Here is a 22,471-nt window from a genome sequence, read left to right as displayed (position 1 = left end):
GCTGGTGTGCGTGAACAGGGTCCAGCTGTGCTTCCTGAGGCTCCAGGCTGCTTTCTTGCTGGGGCAAACAGAAGCATGTAGTTTTCATGAGACCTTACCATTCCTCCTAGAGAATGCTACGGTCTCACTCCAGAAATACATGTATTTCTACAAAAACAGACTTGGGGGGGGGGGGAAACAGCAAAAAATACAGACTGCTCAGATGCTCCTGCCACAGGACCAGCATCTTCCCCCACTGCAAGCAGCAGGGCTCATCACTCGCCCTGGCATGAATCAGCAAAACTCGTGAATCAAACAAGTAATTCTGCAACTGCACAACAAGTTGCTTCACTGCATGCATTTTTTTATTTGTGTGATTTTCAGTGAACTGAACATAAAAGTTGCATTTTGAGGAGGAATTACTAGAATGAGCCTTTGAATCAGGAATAAACCAAAGCAGAATGTGATGTAAGCAAATGTTTGAACTCATTTCTTTTCATAAATTCCCTTCACTATCCATCAGACCTTATAAATTGCTTTTAATATTAGTCAAATCTTCACCAAGCCAACCTCAGTTAGAACACAGACCAATAATTTACAAAAAGGCTTAAACATACAGTAAAATGGACTGCCAGAGTATATAATGAATATGTCTCACATTCTCAAATCTATTTTGAAAGCTGCTATTACATCTAATGAAACAAGGAAATATGATTATGAATGTCACAAATGCAGCTTAGCAACTTCCTTGATTTAAAAAAAAAATATCACCAAACCCAGCACAAACCCAGCAACTGTGTAGTCAGCTAAGCTCAAAATTCAGCTTTTTATTGAAAATTAAAATGACATGTTAAAAGGTCATCTGCCTGAAAAGGTCTGTAGGATGTTGCAGCTTATTCAAGATCCACGTAATCGAAGAATAGCACATTGTCTGACTTCCACGGAAGTTTGTTCTCACATCATACTAGCAGCAAATTCACTCCACAGACTATCCCTACAATCCAGGTTGTGTGAAGACAGGCAGAAGTGCCTGAACATGGCAGATTTGTTTATCAGGGGTGTATATATATGCATATATATTTATGTACATGTACGTGTGTATATATGCATATTGATGGCCCCCAAACATATTGTACCCTGCCATTCTAAGAAAGCCACAAAACACTGGTGTTTTACAAGAGTCCTGCATAAAAATGAGACTGCTGCAGGCAAGAATAGATGAGGCTGTGGTCTACACCACATACACAACCAGCAATGTAAGCCAAGGCTTAGAGAATCAGTTTAGACTTTGCCAGCGTTCCTGGCACCCTCATAGCAAGTACCTAAAGGACACTGTGCACAGCACAGCCGTCTGGGACTATGAACAGCAGCAATGAGAATGCATGAAAAAGATGCAACAGCCACCCAAAGATAACGTGACCTGCTGAGAGAAACACAGCTTTGAACTGACTGTTCAGGGTCTGCAGGCTTAGATTATTACCTCTTCCTTTCTCTTTTTGTCTGATTTCAAATTTACTTCTGAAAGTTTGATAAGAGATGGAAAGTTAGTGGCAAATACAGTCAAGTTTCAGCAAACACTGCTTGTTCCTCATCCCTGAGGAATGGCATACTCTTGAACAGAGGATGGTTTTTAAGCAAAAGATGCACAGATAGAAGCAAAACACACAAGCTAAATACTGCTGAACTTTATCCATTCCAGGAGTAAAATGATACCCCACACATTATACTGCTGAAGCCCCTCTACACCCAATATGCATTTCTGCTGGTGCTCTGCTGAAGATGAACAGGAGCAAAAGGAGAAAAAGTAGTATCTCAGACTTGACAATGCCTGGACCCTGTGGAACTGCAAGAACTTCTCCTCAGCTTACTCAGACTGGTTCTAGCCCTCTGACAGAGGGGTGTTTTTTACTGCTCTGCCCCACTTCTCTAAGTGCTTTATCAGCATAGCTCCATCAGCGCATCTTATCTGCTGGCTGCAAATACAGAGCTCGTAAATGCAAGCCTTTTTTTCAGCTCTTTGGAGTAATTTCTCAGCTATACCACACCAGCCTGCTTTGTTGCAGTGTGCTGTCTCTGTAGCTTGAACGCCCACAGAAAACAGTACTAATGCAAGGACACAAGCTTGAAGAGCTTTTGCATACCAGGACTCCTTGTCCTCTTTGGTCCTACAGCCAGGTGCCTTCTTTGACTATGAACATGACTCATCTTGTGCAGCACTCAAGGGCACAGATTTCATGCAAGAATACTGTACATATGAAACCTGAAAAAGGAGCATAACATTCACACACTTGTAGTGGGTTTACATGGCAAGGTTTTGGTAGCAGGGGGCCATAGGGGTGGCTTCTGTGAGAAGAATCTAGAAGCTGCCCCATGTTAGATAAGGGCCCTGCTGCTGACCAGCACCAAGCCAATAAGCGATGTTGTTTGTGCCTCTGTGAGAGCATGTTCAAGAAAGGGAAAAACAAAACAAAACAAAACAAAAAAAAACACGCTGCCGCACAGCAGCTGGAGAGAGAGGAGCGAGAAGCAGCCCTGCAGCCCCCAGGTGAGTGCAGCAGGAGGGCAGGAGGTGCTCCAGGCAGGCAGCAGCAGTTCCCCTGTGGCCTGTGGAGGGGCCCCTGGTGGAGCAGGCTGTCCCCCTGCAGCCCATGGGTCCCACATGGAGCAGATCTCCACGCTGCAGCCCCCCCATGGGTGGAGGAGCCCCCGGTGGAGCAGGTGGATGTGGCCTGGAGGAGGCTGCGGCCCATGGAGAGCCCCCGCAGGAGCAGGCCCTGGGCCAGAGCTGCAGCCCGTGGAGAAGAGCCCACGCAGGAGCAGGGGGTCTGGGGGGAGCTGCCACCCACCCATGGGGGACCCGTGCTGGAGCAGTTTGCTCCTGGGCAATGGATGGACCTCATGGGACGGAGCCATGTGGGAGCAGTGCTTGAGGAGCTGCTGCCTGTGGGCAGCCCCCGCAGGATCAGTTCGGGAAGGACGGCATCCCATGGGAGTGACCCCACAGGGAGCAGGGGCAGGGAGTGACAGAAGGAGCAGCAGAGACGAAGTGCTATAGACTGACCACAGCCCCCATTCCCCTGTGCCACGTGGGGGGAGGAGGTGGAAGAGGGTGGATGAGGGGAAGGCATTTTTGGTTTCTTTCCTTTGTCCCTCACTTCTCTAGCTTGTTAGTAATAGGCAGTATCTCTTACTATTTCCCTACTCTGAGTCTGTTTAGCCTGTCATGATAATTGCTGAGTGATCTCCCCGTCTTCATCTCAACCCTTGAGCCCTGTGCATTGTATTTTCTCCCCCTTTCCGTTTGAGGAGGGGGAGTGAGAGAGTGGCTGAGGTGGAGCTCGGCCGCCCACCCGAGTAAAACCACCACAACACTACAGCCCATTCTGAAGAAACACATCCTCACCCTGGACCTCCCTTGCATTTTTCAGGCATATAGGTTTCCTCACTTCCCAACACTTTTTTAGTCAAATGGAACTTTTCATCTTAATCAGGGAGACTGTTTCTAACATCCCCTTGACTGTGTAACCACTGGAGGAGACTCTTTACAGAGCTGCTCCATAGTTTGTGCAATCTTCTTCAATGGCCCAGCAGTATTTTCAATACAGCATCCAACCAGACAGAAGCAGGAGCTATTATGTGGACCCCGGAGAAGTCTGTGCCTTGTTCAATCATCATTCTTCAGTTTCCACAACTGTAAAACTGGAGGTAACAGTTATTTAGCTTCTAGGCAAGAATAACTCATTGAAAAGTGTTTGGGAAGTGTTAGAAGTTGTTCTGCTTGGAAAATAAAAATAAATATTACCTGAAATGTTTTCCCTTGGAAAACACTGTTTGCTGATTTAAACAAAATCATTGACCTTTTCCATATCAAAATGAACACTTCATACGAGTTTTTCTCATTTTTGTTTGGAAGGAGTTTCATGCTCCTGCTTTATATGGCTCATGCTTTACATTAAAGCTGCAAATACAGCACTGCTCCAGTGCTTCATTACATGTGTTTGCAGCTACCCTGAGACAGTGTCAGAAAACAAAAATTCAAGTCTGTTCAGCAACTAGAGCAACATTTAAATGCAAACCACCTTTTTCACCATTGGAACAAACACAGCTCAGAAAATGTTGACAAAGATCAGTTTCTACTCCATGCTAAAGTTAAGAGAAGATAATTAATTTGAAATCAAAGGTGTCTGCAAATAGAGGGATATTTCTTCTCTACATTCTTTTATTTGTATCTTGGGGATTTTATGCAACTGCCCCAAACCTGGAAACTACCTTCCCACAGCCAAACAAATGCTCACCCTTATTCAGTGGAAACAGAATCCAGAGCTGGGCACCCAGCCCCAATCTAAGCACATACCTTCATGTCTCAAATCAAGGTTTTGTGTAGATATTTCACAAATCTGATCACAGGTGGGGCCTGATCCAAAGCCAGTAGAAGGTACGAGGCAATTCTGGGTACTGACCAGAACCTGAAAATAATCCTTTAAAAAAAAAAACACAGAAAACTGCCCCACAGAAATCAATGGGACTAGGGCACCTGGTTCTTGGGGATAAAATACCCTGTTGTAACTGCTGTATATTGTGCTCCATTTCTTGCACAAGGAGCTCTCAGCTTGGCTTGCAAAGCAGAAACATCCTTTAAAGCATCCTCTGCATACCCATGGATTGTTAACAACCTCCCATATATCTTTTATTCTAATTGCTCATTACAAAAAAAAAAAAAAAAAAAAAGGAAAGAAAAAAGCAAGATACCAGAGGGGAAAAAAAAAAAAGAGAGAGGAATGAAAAATCTTTTTGGAGTAAAAAATTCCTCTTCTATCCAGAAATTATTATATATATGTTACAAACTGGTGATCTAAGAGAGCCTTCTGAAAACACCCTTTTGCCATTTGTCACTGTTTTCTCTTATTTTTGTCCCTCTTTTTTTCCTCTTTTTTTTTCCAGTTTCCAGAGGGGTAGCAGCTGTGCTCGTTGGAAGCAAAACCATTTCACTTAGAACACCTTCAAATTGCAAGGAGGTTGAGTGATGGTGTTTTGCCATTCAGAAAATGTCAGTCCATTACGATATGCAACACACTGTAACATGGTATGACCTCATGTACAAATGTCAGAAGCTTACTGGGAATTTCACATCATTCATAAAAAAAAAAAAACAAAAAACAAAACCAAAGAAAGTGTAAATCAGTGGTCTGCTAGCTCATCTTTCCTCCCTTTCGACATAACTGGTCTAAACAGGCAGTTAACTTAGCAGAACAAAATTAATGAAATGGTCTGACTGAAATACTAACTGAGATAATATATGAACTGGCAAAACCTCTATAAACCTGAAGTTACAATTGAAGTGTGAGTAATAGACTGTGTGTATTATATCTCTGATTTGTGACTGGGAATTTAATAACCATTTGTGTTAAAGATACAGGTAGGTCTCAGAAGTTTTGAAAATTTGGCTGCAAAATTATTATTTTATGTTGACCTGTTGCTCTTACGAACACGTTACCTTCCTGTAAAATTTCTGCATTACCAAGTCTATGGGAACACATCTTAAAAAAATAGTTCTGAGTTTGCTGGAGGAGCTATAAGGTGAAATTGTACAGTCTCCATTATGCAGCAGGTAAGACTAGATGATCCTAATGTTACCTTCTGGACCTAAAATCTACTACTATGTATAGTTAGAAAGAAAACATGGCTCTGAGCATGGTTGCTATTTCAAGCACAGAAAAGGAAGAATTAGTAAAATACGACTTGCTTGCTCACATTCTCTAGAGTTGTCTTTAAGAAGTAGCAATCTCTAACCCTGCAGAAACAAGCCACCAGGCTTCGTATCAAGCAGGCACTGTACAAAGCTCAGTCCAACCACCAGTGGAGAAATGGTAAGTATGTGTCTGTTATTTGAGACAACATTTGCAGCGTGGATAGTCAGTACCTCGGGGCTTCTATAGCCCACAGCCTGCTGGCTGACAGCATCCACACAAATGACAATGAAGGGGCAGAAAGCCTCAAATTCTCTGAGGAAAACCATCAAGAGGAATATGTCCTGGGAGTGTAAATTGTGGACTAACAGCCTGAGAATATTACTTTGTCTGTAGATGGAAAAAGTAAAAGCAGTTATTTCCTCCAAGATCTAGCACAATAAAAAAGAGGATGCCTCTAAGAAGCCTCTGAAACAGGTATGGTCTTGCTCTCAGGCTCAACTTTCTCACAAAAATATTTGTGCCTCTTTCACCCACTACCTCCCTGCTATGGAAAAACACTTCTTCAGAGTCTGGAAAATGCTGTTTGATCTCAGTAAATTACATCTCACTGCTTGTCGGTTTCTGATTGATGGTGTAACTTAGGGAACAATATCTGTGTGTGGAATACTGTCTGGAGAAGCAGTCAAGGATTATTGAAAATACAGTATTTATGCAGTTTAAAAATCAGTGGCACATTACGCACAACTTTTTTTCTGGAGTGATGAAAAATTACTGAAGTGCATTTGGGAACAAAGGGTATAAGGTCTCTTGTCTATTTGTAAGAACACTCAACTGGTAAGACTTCTTAGTGAGTTAGTAGTGATGGATGCAAGAAAAAGTGTCAACTGCAGTTGAGCATAAAGCCAAGTGCTTCTTGGACCAATCAACAGAAAGAAAGACGTCATTGCTCAATGGTGGTCAGAGAAGAAGGAAGAAAATAAAATTGAAGAAAAGAGAAGGAAAATGAACCAAGGATCACTGATTTCTCTAAGCCATTTAGAACTACTGGAAAAGGAGAAAAAGTCTAAGGTTTTATCACACCATGTGTTGTTTCTTCATCTATCTAATACGTCGTATTTAGTTGGAAGACTTTCAGAAAACAGCCACTCTGAAACAGCAGCCACCTCTTCAGTATAAATCATTGTGGAGTTACTGAATTCAAGGGCTCAACGCTGATTTACACCGGCCATAGATATGACTTAAATGTACTTCACCTTCCAAAGCTTCATTTCAGTCCTTAAGGTGACTTAACTGAAACCATGTTTTTCACTACAAAACAAATGAAACCAGAACCACAGACACCAGACCATCAGCAACAAAAAAGCCATGACTGAAAACAGATATGGGACCTGCATAACATGCATCTTTTCATCAGATGTAAGAAAAGACTCAGCACATGTGTGCCGATAGAGAAGATTCACTTCAATGTACATGTGCATCAGAGAAGCAGATGAGGCTGGGTGCTGTTGTCAGTGCTGTCACTCCACACACAGAATAAATAGCACAAAAACTTGTCAGGTGTAAAATAAAGAAAATTAAATACTTCCCAACCACACCAAATTAAACTGCCAAGTTCTTTGTTACAGACAGATAAAAAGCGTGAAGAGCGTCTGGAAGGATTATCTCAGTTCATGGAATGCAGGTCTGCTGCAGGTAACTGAATAGGATAGTTCAGAAGCTTCAAATGCAGTAGCACTGTGAGAATTTTGGACATATGAAGTAGGAACACACCGCTATTTCTCTGTTTCTCTATTACGCATTACTGGCCTGTTCCAGGGACACGGAAGCAGCTAAATAGGGTTTGGGCTGCTCCAGCAGAGACATTCTAATATCTGTACTCTACCTGCTAACAGAGCAGAAGAACAAAGAAGCAAGAGAAACTTTATCAGAAAACCTCAGTGTAAATTCATGAACTCCTTCCTAAAAATTACTGCAGATTACAGTAATATTTGGGATGGCCGAGAACACGGGATATAAAACGGCAGATTTATCTGCGGTAGTTTTACGTGAAGTAGTATGGTGTGCTAAGTTTGAAAGCAAACAAGATGAATCTGTGATATGGATGGGATACAGGAATAGTTTCCACGTGTGGTTCAGAAAGAACAGGACAGTGGAGGCTCAGTGGAAGGCTTGGGGATCCTGAGGGAGAAATAGCAAACAGAATTTCTGAGAAGAAAAGAGACAAAAGATAATTTTTAACTGGGCATCTTTCTTGTGAGAGAGCCATGCAGTGAGCTCAGACAGCTGTTTCAAGGGTCTCATTGTTCAATTTCAGGAATATATGCTGGAGCAGAACAGTATCAACCAACTGCTCTCCTGAATGATGAGACTTCTTAAATACATGCTTATATTACCGTACAGTAGCACTCCTACTTCACAACTGCCCTGAAAGCCTTTCCGAAACCAGGTACCTCTCATAGACTTTGGCAGCTGCTGTCCGCCAAGTAACTTCCCTTCCATCACCCACCCATGTTGTGAGGATGCCTGTTCCAAGTCAAAATGGTGCCAGAAGCCCCGGTGGGTGCACTTACCTCTCACTTTTGACTCTGAGTACGAAGGGATGTCCTCTGAGGTCAGGATCTGCGGGACGCATGCCGGAGTGCCAATCCCCTGGCCCAGGTAAGAAGCAGGTGGGTGGTAGGAGCACATCCTGTACTGGGAGCTCATGGCATGGCGGTTCTCCATCCCCTTCGCCTGTGGAGACAGGATCATAACAGATACAAAAGCTGAGCCTCATCACTGCACCCACACCCTGCTGCCCACAGGCACACATCCTTGAGGGAGACCACGGAGGGCAGAAGAGAAGCCAAATCCCAACTCATCGGCCCTGGATTTTTGCTGTGGTTGGCTGAAGGTGCGCCCACACCACCCAGCTCCAGCAAGCAGACCCGGTCCTATTAAGTGATCTAGCGGCAGCAAAACCAGCATGAGGACAAGCTGATTTATCTTATCGAAGTTAAACCTATATCTGGCACATAAACATGTAATATTCACTGCCAAGACCTCCAAGGAGACCAACATGCCTCAGACCAGTGGTAGCTCTCCACCAGGAGCTCGCAGGATGGACTCGGAAGACAGTTCAACCTCCCAACTCGTTCAGGACACACTCGACTGAATGTGAGCATGTGACACACACATAAACACACACCACTTCTCTTAAAAACAAATGATATGGGAAAAAAAAATATCTGTGTTTACAGACAAATCAAGCTGTAGGCAGACTACACAGCAAGTCTGCAGTGAAGCCACAACTGGACACAAGCAAGTCAGCGGTGTCAGCTTAGTGTGTGAATGATCAGACAGCCCCTTCTCCCTCCCAGACTCAGCAGCCAAGTTGGCAGTACTCAGAAATCAAGGTTTGTCTTACTCCAACACCCTCAAATGACCCAAACTAATCTCCCTGGACAGCCAGCAATGCTTTTTTAATTTTTGTTTTACAAAAGACCTACCATCTACTATTATTTGTTCCAAAGCTCTACAATGTAACATGGCTATAATACTCAAAAAGAAGTAGCCAAAATCTGTGCAAGAAGATGGTCTTCAAAAGGAAAGTTAATATCATCTACTCTCTCTAAGTTTGCTGGGCAGTGAATGATTGTAAGATGGAAAGCTTCTGGGCAGAGAACAAATGATAGCTTTGTACCAGGGAAAAAGGCAGCTGTGCCAAAAGTAAGGGACGTGAAGCTGTGCCATTATACAGCACCTCTGCAAGGCAAAGTGCTCAACAGACTTTTTGGCCTGTGTCTCACTGGCTGAAGAGGAGCTCTGCCTGCATTACCACTGCACGTACAGGTCCCACCCAGCCACATCTCCCATCTTGCTCCATCAGAGGCAGAGAAATGCAAAGCTGAAAAGCAGAGGATGAAGACAGCTGATCTGTTGTGGACAGTGGTCCCTTGCTAATTCAATATTCAAAAATATTTCTAGTAGTTAAACTGCCAGACGGGAAATAAAGTGGTCCAAACCACATAAAATCCTCCTGGGACTCTCCAAGACAGAAGGGAACATCCCAGTTTGTTTGGAGTGGAGATTGTGGTGAGTTACAAGGGAGTCTGAACTCCAGCAAGACACTGAGGTCCCCTCTGCTGCTCTGAAAAGGGCAGTCTCCTCCTAGAAACAGGCATCCATGCCTTCTCACATGCTTCTTCAGCAAAACCCAGGCTGCCACTGCCCTAAAATTATGGATTGACAATATAAACTGCCCAAAAACTTGGTGCAAAGGTCATTCTGAATCTGCACTCCCATAAAGCTCAATGGTTCTAGAAGTGCTGAAAAAAAAAAGTTAACAAAGTCCCCTCTACCTGCATTTTTACATACACGGTCTTACTGCCCTTGCTGGGGCAGGACTATGGGCAGCATCCCGTTCTCAGATCTTCACCTCACCTTTTCCCTATGTGCACGTGTGTATACATACAACTAGAAAAAGGTCACCTGATGGAGACAGTATTATTTTAGCTGTAACAAAATGAAGGAACAACTCCCTGGCACTGAAATGATTGTGTGCTTGTTTCCTTTCTCCTTTCAAACCTTTTTTTTTTATATTTTTTTCTCCATTTCTTAAAAAACAACTCACCTAAAATCTCTGGATTCAATGAATTATTACTACTATTATTATTAGTGTGTGGTAGCTGGCTAGCAAGAGACATGTTTTATAATCTTATTACCCACACCAAGTCTATGAACCACAGTTCGACCGACAGCCAGAGGCTCGGCTCTGCAAAGAATATGCTGTGTATTAACCACTGAAGAAAATCTAAAAGCTTTTGGTTCTGTTTTATTAAACTGTTTAGAATACACACCACAGTAAATCTGAACCATAAGGTTTCCTTTTTATAGTGCTTAGCAATCCTATTTTACAGTAACAATAAAAAAACAACCAGTCATAAAAATTCTTGACCTTAGTGCTGCATTAAAAAGGGGGCTTAGGAGATGATTACCCAGAGAGAAGGGGCACTTGCTCTGTATTAACTCCTGCTGCTCTGCAGCGTCCTTTCACATTTTGGGGTGCTACAGCTAGAATGGGAGATACAAATAGTCCAGGAGAGGCCTTGGACTATTTGGATCATTTCTTGTTCAGTGCAGTGCACCTCTCTGAAGGTGGGAGCCAGGTACCCAGCTGGGGATCCTCCTGGGTCACCTCCTGGGGGAACTGCAGCGTCTCAGCTCCAGATAACGCATGTATCACAGAAGGAGATGCCTAGCCCTCTGCCATCTTCTCCTGCCTTCCTCATCACCCCCAGTGAGGCCAAAATAGGTAAGGGCTGGAATGGTCCCACCAGCCATGCCAGTCAGCATCACTGCTGGCTATGTGCCACAACAACAAGGCATGCTTTGGGTGAGGAAATGTGGAGGAAGAGAAGGGCACAACACAAATTCTGAGTACTCTGCCTTCCAGCAGACACCACAGTAGCATCTCAAGCAACCCCAGACACGTCCTCCCACTCTCTCCTCTCCTTTTGTGAGCTTGGCAGCAGGAGGAGTTACCTGACTGTGGCTGCGTACAGCACCTGGCTCCACAGCACTGCTAGCTTAGGATTTGTCTCTTTACCTCCAGGACTACAGGAAGCAATTCTGCTGCAGTGCAAAAGGCTGACTGCCCTCCCTCTGACAGACCTCAGCAGACACACACTCTTTGCAGAGCACACTTGAGTTTCTGACTTATTCCAGAGCACCCCCTCTAGCCCAGCATTGCTTATGCTCTGCCCCAGCTGCAGGTTGAAGGGTGTTTTAGTTGAAAACCACTGATTCACCAAGTACCTCACAGACTTTCGTGGAAGGCACAGATCACCTGAGAAGCACATCTGGCCTATTCAATATTTACAAGTTGCTCTAAGTTGTACAACACAGTGTGCACTCGGTAACCACTTAAAGGATGTACTGCAAGCAGCAATGGGATGCTACAAACCCATGAAGAAATAAACATGGCCTAATAAAAAGACCATGCAGGATAGGAATTCTCTCCCTGTCCACTTGCAGAGCCTCTGTGGGGAACCAAGGTGCAGCCATGGCTTGTCCACACACAGGCAAGCTGGAAGCAGGATTTGTCAACCACTGAGCACAACAGCCAGTGCAGCTCTACAGCAGTGTCCAGCAGTGACAGAACATGTATCAAACACCAGAGGAGCATAAAGAGGACGCTTCTGCGTCAGTTCAGATCATTCCAGGGAGTCCTACAAAAAACAAAAAAACTTTGTCAACAGTGACGTCCTGCTGCTCCTCCCATGTTCCTGGCAGCATCTGCATAGACTTTAAATGTACTCCAGGTGGAGGAAGAGCTGAGGAGTGGTGGTGGCCAGATCTAAGAAAGAGAAGAGGTAAGGCAGGCACACCTGGTGGCTCACTTCTCCTTCCAGCCTTGGAGACTAGCAAATGGGCTGCCCTTCCCAGACGACTTATTTTAGACAGAGCATCATATGGGTAATTCTTTTATGCACAGGAACAGCCAGCTGCAGCCTCTTGGCGAGCAAGCCAGTGTTATACTTAGCGTTATCACCTTAACACTCTGCAGCTGATCCTGACTGGCGAGGGGGTTATTCCCAAGAAGAAAAAGTAGGGGGAGGTCGCAGAAGCTAATCCTGGGTGGCAAGCACTGCAAAGCATTTCTGAGCAACAAAAGAAATCAAACTATCATCACTACCACTTAGCTGAACTCAGCCAAGACATCTAGCCCAGGTTTTCCATGTGTCCATGTCACCCAAGACTTGCCACCAGCTATCTTAGAACAAAACCCAAAATTACTGAAACAACAGAGAGACTCCGTTAAGAGTCTTAACATATCCTCCTCTTTGGGTCTTAAAAAAAAAAAAAAAAAAAAGGCAATTTTAGGGGGCATAAAATTTGGTTTTGCATTTAGTTATTTGCAAACAGAATTCACAAGTCAATTTTTAGTGTGAGGCAAGAATACAACAGCAGGACACTGGAGCGGAAACTTGGATGTTAAGGACCTCTGGTCCATCACCTGCTGGCTGTGTGACCTTGGGCAAGCCACCAAACAACTCTGTGCCTCAGTTTCCCAAGCTGTAACGCAGGGTGGCCACTGCTCTCCCATCTGGTAATGCTACCGCCTGAGAGCTGACCCCTCACAACTGCTGCTGCACTTGCACTGCTCAAGGTGGTTTTGTTTCGTTCCTAAAACCAAGTAAGCATATTTTATAGCACAAGGAAAAAGAGACTATGACACTCTGTCTTGACTTCCTTTGATTCTAGCATAGAAAATACAAGAGACATCTATATCTGTCCCTCCTTGATAGACAAACTTAATTAACCTTTGCTATTCTGTTCCAACCTATTCTTTGAGACAAAGGCAGTGACCCATAAACAATATGTTACCATCAGAATCTCAACTGCTGTGACATCAAGAGATATAGCCCTATCAGCAGTATCAGAAAATAAACCGCTTAGATTAGCTCCTCCAAGAAATATGGATTACATTCATGTCACACATGAGCTGTCAGAAACATTAGGATACTTTTAGCATAAATCTGTAGTGTGAAGGGTATGTTATGAATACAGTATATAATACACTGCTTACGCATAAAACTGGGATTGTGTTGGGTGACTTGCACAATGTGTATATATTTAAACACATGTGCCCGCATGTACATTTACACATTTTACACCAGAAGAGTCAGTCCACGCACTACTGTAAGAAGGCCAGGCTTATGGGAGGAAAAAAACTGTGCCAGAAACAGGTTGTGCAAGTTGAAAGGGGCAATATTCTTTACTCAGAAGTTCAAATTGCTAGTTGCCCTACCACAGCCACATGCAATAGTAGCCGTATTTGAATCTCTGCTACTTTTTACAAAATTCTTAAAAGACATTTCTCTAACTCAACAGTGTGAACTGATTTCACTTCCAAATGGCAAACATAACTTCCTTCTTAGAAAATGAGTTAGAATTTCTCAGTCTGACTCTCACCAATACGAATTTCATGTCTTTGCTCTACCCGGGTTTAAGGAAAGAACAGAAAAAAACAGGTTCTGGAATTGAAAATACTGATTTGACAAGCTGCATTTAAGCAAAAATAAAAGAAAACAAAACAACAACAACAAAAAAACACAACACAACAACAACAACAACAAAAAACAACTCAGCATGAAACAGAACCTACATGAAATTCTGACATCTGCCCAAAGCCTCTTGGCCAACCTTCACCTTTGCCCAAAGAAGGATCCCTGGGATTACTGGAGTAAACACCAGTGGCCTCCAGGTGTGGGGGACACATTCTGCATCTTACAGCCCTCTAATGGTCCAGCTATGGGAACCAGAAAAGTTTTAACGCTTTTTGGGGAGGGTGCCAACGCAGAAGGAGTCATGGTTATCCTTATGCTGCGGGTCACATGCCAGCAGTTTCATTGCCACCCTGGAGAACTTAAACCTGATTAGATCTGGACTTTAACATTCAAGTTTTATTTTTGTTGCAGTAAAAAAAAAAAAAAAAAGGCTGCAGCCACCTCAGCATTTTCCAGCTGCTGTCCCTAAACAGGTCACCAGAGCAATGCCAGCAGCACCAGCTTCCACTGTACATTAATGTGCTCTGTCTTGCCGTCCTAATGCTGGTGAATTCATTTAACTGTTAATTGGATTGAATGCATATAAATTCCTGTCATAACAAACAATTATTAGAGCTTCAAGGGAGGGTCCAGTTGCTCCCTGAGAAGCAGAGTTAAGGAGACATAGAGTAACCACCACATCTGCTACGTTTCCTCTCAGACCTAAGCCTGCATTTTCTTAAGATGCAATGCTGAGCCTCGGAGCTGGCAGAAGCATCAGAATCTAAGTGTCTCAGCCAAGACTATTGTCTTCATTATGCTTATCAAATCATGATGGATACAGCTTCTGGGGAAATTATATATAGATGAATAAAACCTACAGAGAAGTGCCTTGGAAACATGTACCTTGGCAAATTCACTCAAGTACATGAGTCTCTCTGCAAAGAACAAAGACTAATGAAATCTGACATTAATCTACATTAAAGATTCAGTGATTCAGTTTATTTGCCAGGGCTCAATGATGCATTAATCCTCATCCCATCCCACACACACTCACACGTTTCCTCCCCAGCTTTTCTCCCTTGCTCCCTAAATCCTCAAACAGCAGACAGCCAGGCTGCTGAAGGCCCCGTCTACACCCAGATGTTACATTACTGTAAGCATGCAGTTCTCCTTGTCTGGATGCAATTGTTCCAGGACAAGCAAGACTCCACCAACTGAGCCTGGAAAAAGCAGAGCTCTTGTCTGCACTGCCTGAGCCAGGAAAACCTTCCTGTGAGCACATGGCTGGCTTGTACCAGCACAGAAACCCTCCTTTGGGCTCACACTTACTACTACGATAGGCATTGCACAGCTTTTGTTTTAGCAAAGCAGCAGAAAATCAAAAACCTTAACCAGAGCAGTTATAGCACTACCAACTACACAAGCAGACTCACTATTACTGAAAGACCGGTTAAGAAAACACATCTACATAAAAAAGTAACCCAGTCAGTACAGGCAGTCCAGCAAAAATACCAGTGTACACACAGCTATTTCCTTCTCTAGAAGGAAACAGCCCACGTAAGTTTGGAAGCAAACCCCTTCAAGGTCTAAGCAAGGCTTCTCTTTGTGGATTGTGCTTGAGACTCTCCTGAAACCCCTTACTGTACTTGGCAGTGAAACTCATTCATCTTTCTCCATTAAGTATCACATTTCTACAATCTTGCCTTGCTGGTAGCCTTCTGTGTGCAGAATCAACGTTTAACCATATGCAGCAGCTCATTCTCCTTACAACAAAACCTCTTCAGGGCCATGAAGGGTTTTACAGTCTCAGCATCACTGCACCCACGGCCATCAAGTATTATCTAGTCTAGCTCTCACTGTAAAACTTTTTATGATTATTTGTGCAATGTTATGCTGCCATAATACCACGCAAATCCCATGATTCGTAACTCTTCCAGCAATAACAACCTTCCTTGCAGATCAGTCTCTAAGAAAAATCTTTTAAGGTACACTGACCTTGAACCACACTCCACACTACTGAGCAGGAGACACGGGTTCTGGGTTCAGGCCATTTAGAAGCTGGGGAGATGTCTCTGCTGCAGGCAGGAAGTACTGCCTCTATGCCCTCTGCACAGACTTCTCATCAGAACAGCACTCAGAGATCCCAAAAGGTTTGCCCAGGATACATTCAAACCTCAGGTGAAAGTAATCAGTAAATTCACACAGAGATGAATGGAACTACGTGATACATCCCACAAAGTGAGAATAAACACCCAGTGCTTTGAGCCTGCAGGTAAAAGGAAAACAATTCCCCCCCATCACATCTTCTTTGGTATCCCACTAATTTGAGCGGTGCTTAACTACAAGTTATTTACAGATTCTGCAAGACAAGAATAAAACGAATGGAAAATACATAATTGCATTTATTTCTTTAAGGGGTGTCCACAAAAACAAGTATAGTTGTATATATAAAACACATGGGATACTCACTCAGATCATAAGCTAATTATAAATGTCACAAGTTAGGTAGATGTCAAGAAACAGTCTTACAGTGAGCCAAAGGACCCTACACATACACTTTAGCTTCAAATTAGAGTATAAGATCATAGAATCATAGAATCATAGACAAGCTTGATGCAGTGACTACTTCCCTGGGGAGCCTGTTCCAGTGTGCAACAACCCTCTCACTGAAGAATCTCTTCATGATGATGATAACAGAACTAAAAGGACACCACTTTCAATCCTAGGTTCAACGTATTAGAACATATTTTCATGGGTCTCTTCCTCAAACACTGTGCACTATCCATACACATAATACATATACATGTAATGTATTTTCATTTTTTTTCAAGAAAATAAAATCAAAGAAGTTTCTATTTTTTTGAGGAATTCTGAAGCATGGGACTAACCCTGCCAGAACTTTCACAGCACAAACCCTGCAAACCTTCATTTGTATTGTGATGTCTCCTATCATCAGCTCCACAGTAGGCTCTTCCTACTGTAACATCCTGCAAAAGCTTCAGAAGAAGTAACTTTCAATCTGAAATACTCTGTTATGATGTGCTACGTTAACCCAATGAACCAAAATTAAACTTAAAAAAGCACTGGCACCTCGCTTCATTACCACACACAAAATCCTATTCACACTTTTGCCTTGACTATTTTTCCCCCTGGTCTGGTGACCAAATTCAGCAACTACAGAAGATGCTACCAACTAATCTAACTGAAAAGGTGGTGAAGCCACCTTTGTGGTGTGGTTCAACACAGTGGAAAGAAGGGAGACAGCTCTTTTCCCCCTACAGTTGTACTCATTTTGAGAAGGGGACATGAAACACTACTAAATGGACAAGGACATAACATCAAATGCAGTCTGCTACAAAGCCATGATCTTAAAATTCTTTAGGGCTTTTGGGTGATTGACTGAAGGATCTGGTACACAGGTAGAGTTTTCCTCCATCCAACCAGTAGTAGGGATCAATATTGAAGGGAACAAGCAGACCAATTGATTAGGAACATAGGATCTGATCAGAGCTGGCAACTGTTTAAGGATATTTTCCTTGGAGTGCAAGAGCTCTCTGTTCCCACCTGTAATAAATCAAGCAGGGAAGGTATAGTTGAATAAGGATCTGCTGGCCAAACTTAGGCTAAAGACATGCACAAACAATGGAAACAGGGCCATGTGCCCTGGACAGAGTACAGAAATGGGGGCTAGGGGTGCAGAGTCCCTCCCAGTCTAAGTGAGGAGCAAGTTTGGGACCTCCTGACACAACTTAACTACAAGTCTACAAAGCCTGATGCCATGCATCAGCAGGGTCCTGAGGGAACTGGCTGATGCAGTTGCCAAGCCCCTCTCCATCATGTTTGAAAAATCATGGCAGTCAGGTGAAGTCCCAATGACTAGAAAAAGGGAAACATCACTCCCATTTTTAAAAAGGTTAGAAAGGAAGACCCAGGGAACTACAAATCTATGAGCCTCATCCCTGTGCCTGGGAAGATCATGGCACAGATCCTCCCAGAGGCAATGTCAAGGCTCATGCAGGCAAGGAGGTGATCCAGGACAGCCAGCATGGCTTCACCAAGGGTACATTGTGCCTCGTGGCACAATCTGGTGGCCTTCTATGATGTAATGACTGCATCAGTCAACAAGGCAGGACTCATGTCATCTACTTGGACTTGTAAGGCCTTTGACACAGTCCCACACAACATCCTAATCTCTACTGGAAAGATATAGATTTGAAGGGTGGACCAACTGGGGAATAAGGAATTGGTTTGATGGCCACACCTAGAGAGTAGTGGTCAATGGCTCTATGTCTAGGTGAAGACCGCTGACAAGCGTAGTTCCTCAGGGGTTTGTCTTGGGACCGGTGCTTTTCGTTATCTTCATCAATGACACCGACAATGGGATTGAGTGCACCCTCAGCAAGTTTGCAGATGACACCAAGCTGAGTGGTGCAGTGGATACCAAAGAAGGAAGAGATACTATTCAAAGGGACCTGAACAGGCTGGAGAAGTGGGCCCATGTGAACCTAATAAGGTTCAACAAGTCCAAGTGACCAGCAGGGCTAGGGAGGTGATCGTCCCCCTGTACTCAGCTCTGGTGAGGCCGCACCTCGAGTACTGTGTTCAGTTTTGGGCCCCTCGCTACAAGAAGGACATTGAGGTGCTCGAGCGGGTCCAGAGAAGGGCGACGAAGCTGGTGAGGGGCCTGGAGAACAAGTCCTACGAGGAGCGGCTGAGGGAGCTGGGCTTGTTCAGCCTGGGGAAGAGGAGGCTCAGGGGCGACCTTATCGCTCTCTATAGGTACCTCAAGGGAGGCTGTAGCGAGGTGGGGGTTGGCCTGTTCTCCCACGTGCCTGGTGACAGGACGAGGGGGAATGGGCTTAAGTTGAGCCAGGGGAGTTTTAGGTTAGATGTTAGGAAGAACTTCTTCACTGAAAGGGTTGTGAGGCACTGGAACAGGCTGCCCAGGGAAGTGGTGGAGTCACCATCCCTGGAGGTCTTTAAAAGACGTTTAGATGTAGAGCTTAGGGAAATGGTTTAGTGGGGACTGTTAGCGTTAGGTCAGAGGTTGGACTCGATGACCTTGAGGTCTCTTCCAACCTAGAAAATTCTGTGATTCTGTGATTCTGTGAAGTGCAAGGTGCTGCACCTGGATCAGGGCAATCCCAGACCAGAGTACAAACTGGGAGAAGAACTCATTGACAGCAGCCCTGAAGGGAAGGACTCTGGGGGGCTCTGGTGGACAAAAGGCTTGACATGAGCCAGCAGTGTGTGCTTGCAGCCCAGAAGGCCAACTGTGTGCTGGGCTGCGCCAACAGAGGAGTGGCCAGCAGGTGGAGGGAGGGGATTGTGCCCCTCTGCTCTGCCCTGGTGAGGTCCCACCCACCTGGAGTGCTGGGTCTAGGGCTGGGGCCCTCAGCACAAGAAACATGTTAGAAACATGTTAGAATGAAACCTGTTAGAATGCATCCAAAGAAGGGCTACAAAGATAATCAGAGGGCTGGAGCACCTCTCCTATGAAGAAAGGCTGAGAGAGCTGGAGATATTGAGCCTGGAGAAGAGAAGGCTCCAGGGAGAACCTCACTGTGACCTTTCAATACTCAAAGAGGTCTTATAAAAAAGATGGAGAATGACTCTTTGTTTGGGGAGATACTGATAGAACAAAGGGGAATGGTCTTAAACTAAAAGAGTATAGATTTAGACTAGATATAAGGAGGAAATTCTCCACTCAGAATGAAGAGGTGGTGAGGCACTGGCACAGGCTGCCCAGAGAAGCTGTGGATGCCCCACCCTTGGAGGTGTTCAAGGCCAGGCTGGATGGGGCCTTGGCCAACCTGATCTAGTGGGTGGCAACCCTGTCTATGGCAGAGGGGTTGGAGTTAGATGATATTTAAGGTCCCTTCCAACCTGAGCCATTCTGTTAGTCTATGGTTCATGCATGGCCCCAGCAGCTGTTGCCCCACGAGACCCCTCCTTTTCAGAAGGACCTTTTCATGAAAAAAGGTGTCTAATGCTGGTAAAGCCTCACTTAAGGTGATGCGGACTGGCAGACTAATTGCAATGGCCATGGTCTCAGCTCCAGCTTCTCAGTATCAGAAGCTGAAACGCTTTTTGAAAGTTGTTCCCTGTGCCAGAATCGCCAGAGAAATTCTGTCAGCAAAGGGAAACACCAACTATTCCCTTCAGAAAGGAGGCTTTGGTGGACGTTTCATCTTTCTTTGTTGTGTGGTTTCACAGCAGAGCCTTTGGAGATGGAACCTTGCCCTCTTCTGATGCCCTACAGGAAAGGTCTGCCTTCATGTGCCCTCAGACAAGAGACACAGACATATGCAGGCTCAAAGGATGCAACTTCCAAGTTTTATTTCAGACAGAAAAGGCACAACTGCAGCCCATGGACAAACACGGCACTCAGGGTCACTGGAAAGACTTCCCCTATTTTGTCAGCAATCCCCTGCTTTGATAGGTCTCCTCTTTCCTCCAGTCTTCTACTGGTAGTGAGTTGGAGGGCATGGTTATCCTAGTCCTAGAGTAAGATGCCTCACTTGGACTTATCCCTTAACTGACACAACACCAAGAAGGGGAATAAAAAGCTCTGCTGCTAACCTGATAGACACAGCCTTTGACTTTAATTACCCAAGCTGAAATCCCAAGTCCAGAAGAGGACATTACCAGAACACACCCTTAGTAACACCCTACACCATGTTCAAATGACTGCCATCAACCCCTGCAGAATAACATGATCCCTTGGGCTTCATGGGATGGGTCACTTCACTGCTTTGGATGTGAAAGCTGAAATATATTAAAACAAACAGGTTCCTGGAGAGCAAAGCCTCTCAGAAATGATGCTTGAAGCTCCTGGCATGTTATGCTGCTTGATTCTGGAGAACAGCTCATGATCTACTACGACGTAAATCAGAACATAACGTCAAGTGGGTGCCCTTCACCCATGTCTGTGGTGGCCTACCTATACCTACACCATTGTTTTCATTGTACTACATCAAAACCGCTCATGTTGGCTGTTTTCTAATACTATCCTGTACTCTAGTTCTGGTTTTGCACCGTCATTAAACCATACACATGAAGTCATTATCAGGCCTAAGAAACAGCTCATCCTCCATCTCACTCTGCCACTTAATACCTGTGTAACATCATACCTGCCATTGTTTTCCTGACTGGCTTGGCATGTATGTTGCTGGGAGGCTTCGAAGGCTGTTTTTCATGGCCGGCCCTACAATTGCACCCCCTGTCTCACTTGAGGAAGGCTCACCAGCCACTGCCATTTGGTACTGGGAGTAGTTGTACAGGTTGTTATAGTAAGGATACAGGGATGGCTGGTAAAAACTGGTGTAGTAGGTGGAGTCCACGACCAAATCAGACGTGCTCTCCAAGTGCCCTCTGCTGGGGATGGAAGAGATGTCCTGAATGAGCATCCGTCCCTCTGGAAAAGAAAAACACAAGCAATTATGAAACAGGAAGCTCCATAAAGAGCATTACCTTTCACCTTCTGGTAAGCTAGTGCTTCTCCTGAAGGCCAGACAGATGGTAATGAATAGTAAGAGGTGGGAGCTGAAAAACTGCTGCATGTTTGGGGGAAGATCAGGAGGTCTGATGTTTTTACTCAAAGCTTGAGAATACCTATACTTGCTACAGACTGCAAAAGAAGAGACAAAACTCACCAAAGGTTAAGACAGTGTGCTGAGTCCTTAAGCAACATAAGCTCGTCTGATGATGATTTATATTAGCTAAGGACGCAATCTTCTATTATTTTTAAATTATAACCGTGTGCCATACTTCTTAATCCCTTGGAAATAGAAAGGCTCTAACTACAGAAGGACAATGTTTTCTTCACCGCCCTTTCTGCTTGGCATCCTATGGGCAAGAGGATGCTTTCTAGGCATGCCTCTGGAACAGGCAAACAGCCACAATGCCAAGAGAAACTTCAGTAGGGAACACAGTGCAATCAGCCAAGGTGCCCCAGCAGCCCACATGCTCATGCTGAGCAGGAAGGCCCTCAGTTCTTGTCTGTACCCAAATTTAGCTATTGTTTACCTACAGAATCACAGAGCAGAACAAGCTCTTACACCCCTGGCAAAAGAGGAGGAGGAGGGGATTATTCATGACTTGTCGCCTGCACTCTTGAGAGCCTGTGGACTGAAAGCCACCCAGTTGCATACCCACAGCCTTCCTCAGCAGAGGTCTACCTCAACCACCTCTCCCTAAGGCAGGGGAGCTTCTCAGAGGACGTCTGAGGTCCCGTTTTCTTTACTCCAGTATCAACTAGTGCCCTGTGATATTTCCAAAGATGAAAAAGAAAGGTGCTCCTTGGTACTGTTTTGCAGCCAAGCTCTGACACACTCCATCAGTTACCTAGCCAAGCCAGATACAGCAAACAGCTGCTACAACCTTCTTCACCATGTCTAACCACATCCTGAATATACTTTTACAGAATCACCCAGAATCATCTAGGTTGGAAGAGACCTCCAAGATCACCTAGTCCAATCTCTAACCTAACACTAAGAAGTCCTCCACTAAACCATATCACTGAGCTCTACATCTAAACGTCTTTTAAAGACCTCCAGGAATGGTGACTCTACCACTTCCCTGGGCAGCCCATTCCAATGTCTAACAACCCTTTCGGTAAAGAAGTTCTTCCTAAGATCCAACCTAAACCTCCCTTGGCACAACGTTAGCCCATTCCCCCTCGTCCTGTCACCAGGCACATGGGAGAACAGACCAACCCCCACCTCGCTACAGCCTCCTTTAAGGTACCTGTAGAGTGTGATAAGGTCA

The 22,471-nt window shown here is 44.6% G+C and overlaps 1 protein-coding gene across 4 annotated transcripts in view; it reads right to left on the bottom strand.

Moving 5' to 3' along the window:
* DMRT1 (doublesex and mab-3 related transcription factor 1) overlaps window positions 1–22,471 on the bottom strand; it is a 71,517-nt gene that overhangs the window by 28,574 nt on the left and 20,472 nt on the right. For all 4 annotated transcript variants that reach the window (XM_084505281.1, XM_084505280.1, XM_084505279.1 and 1 more), the window contains exons 3-4: window positions 20,836–21,119; window positions 8,240–8,402 (exon numbers count right to left, since the gene is read on the bottom strand). In XM_084505281.1, coding sequence (XP_084361407.1) covers window positions 8,240–8,402; window positions 20,836–21,119 — 447 coding nt within the window. The remainder of the gene's footprint in view (window positions 1–8,239; window positions 8,403–20,835; window positions 21,120–22,471) is intronic.

The sequence above is a fragment of the Aythya ferina genome (assembly GCF_964211825.1).
Source record: "Aythya ferina genome assembly, chromosome: Z".
NCBI lineage: Eukaryota > Metazoa > Chordata > Aves > Anseriformes > Anatidae > Aythya > Aythya ferina.
The sequence above is the reverse complement of the archived record's forward strand: the minus strand, read 5'-3'. Positions and strand labels throughout refer to the sequence as shown.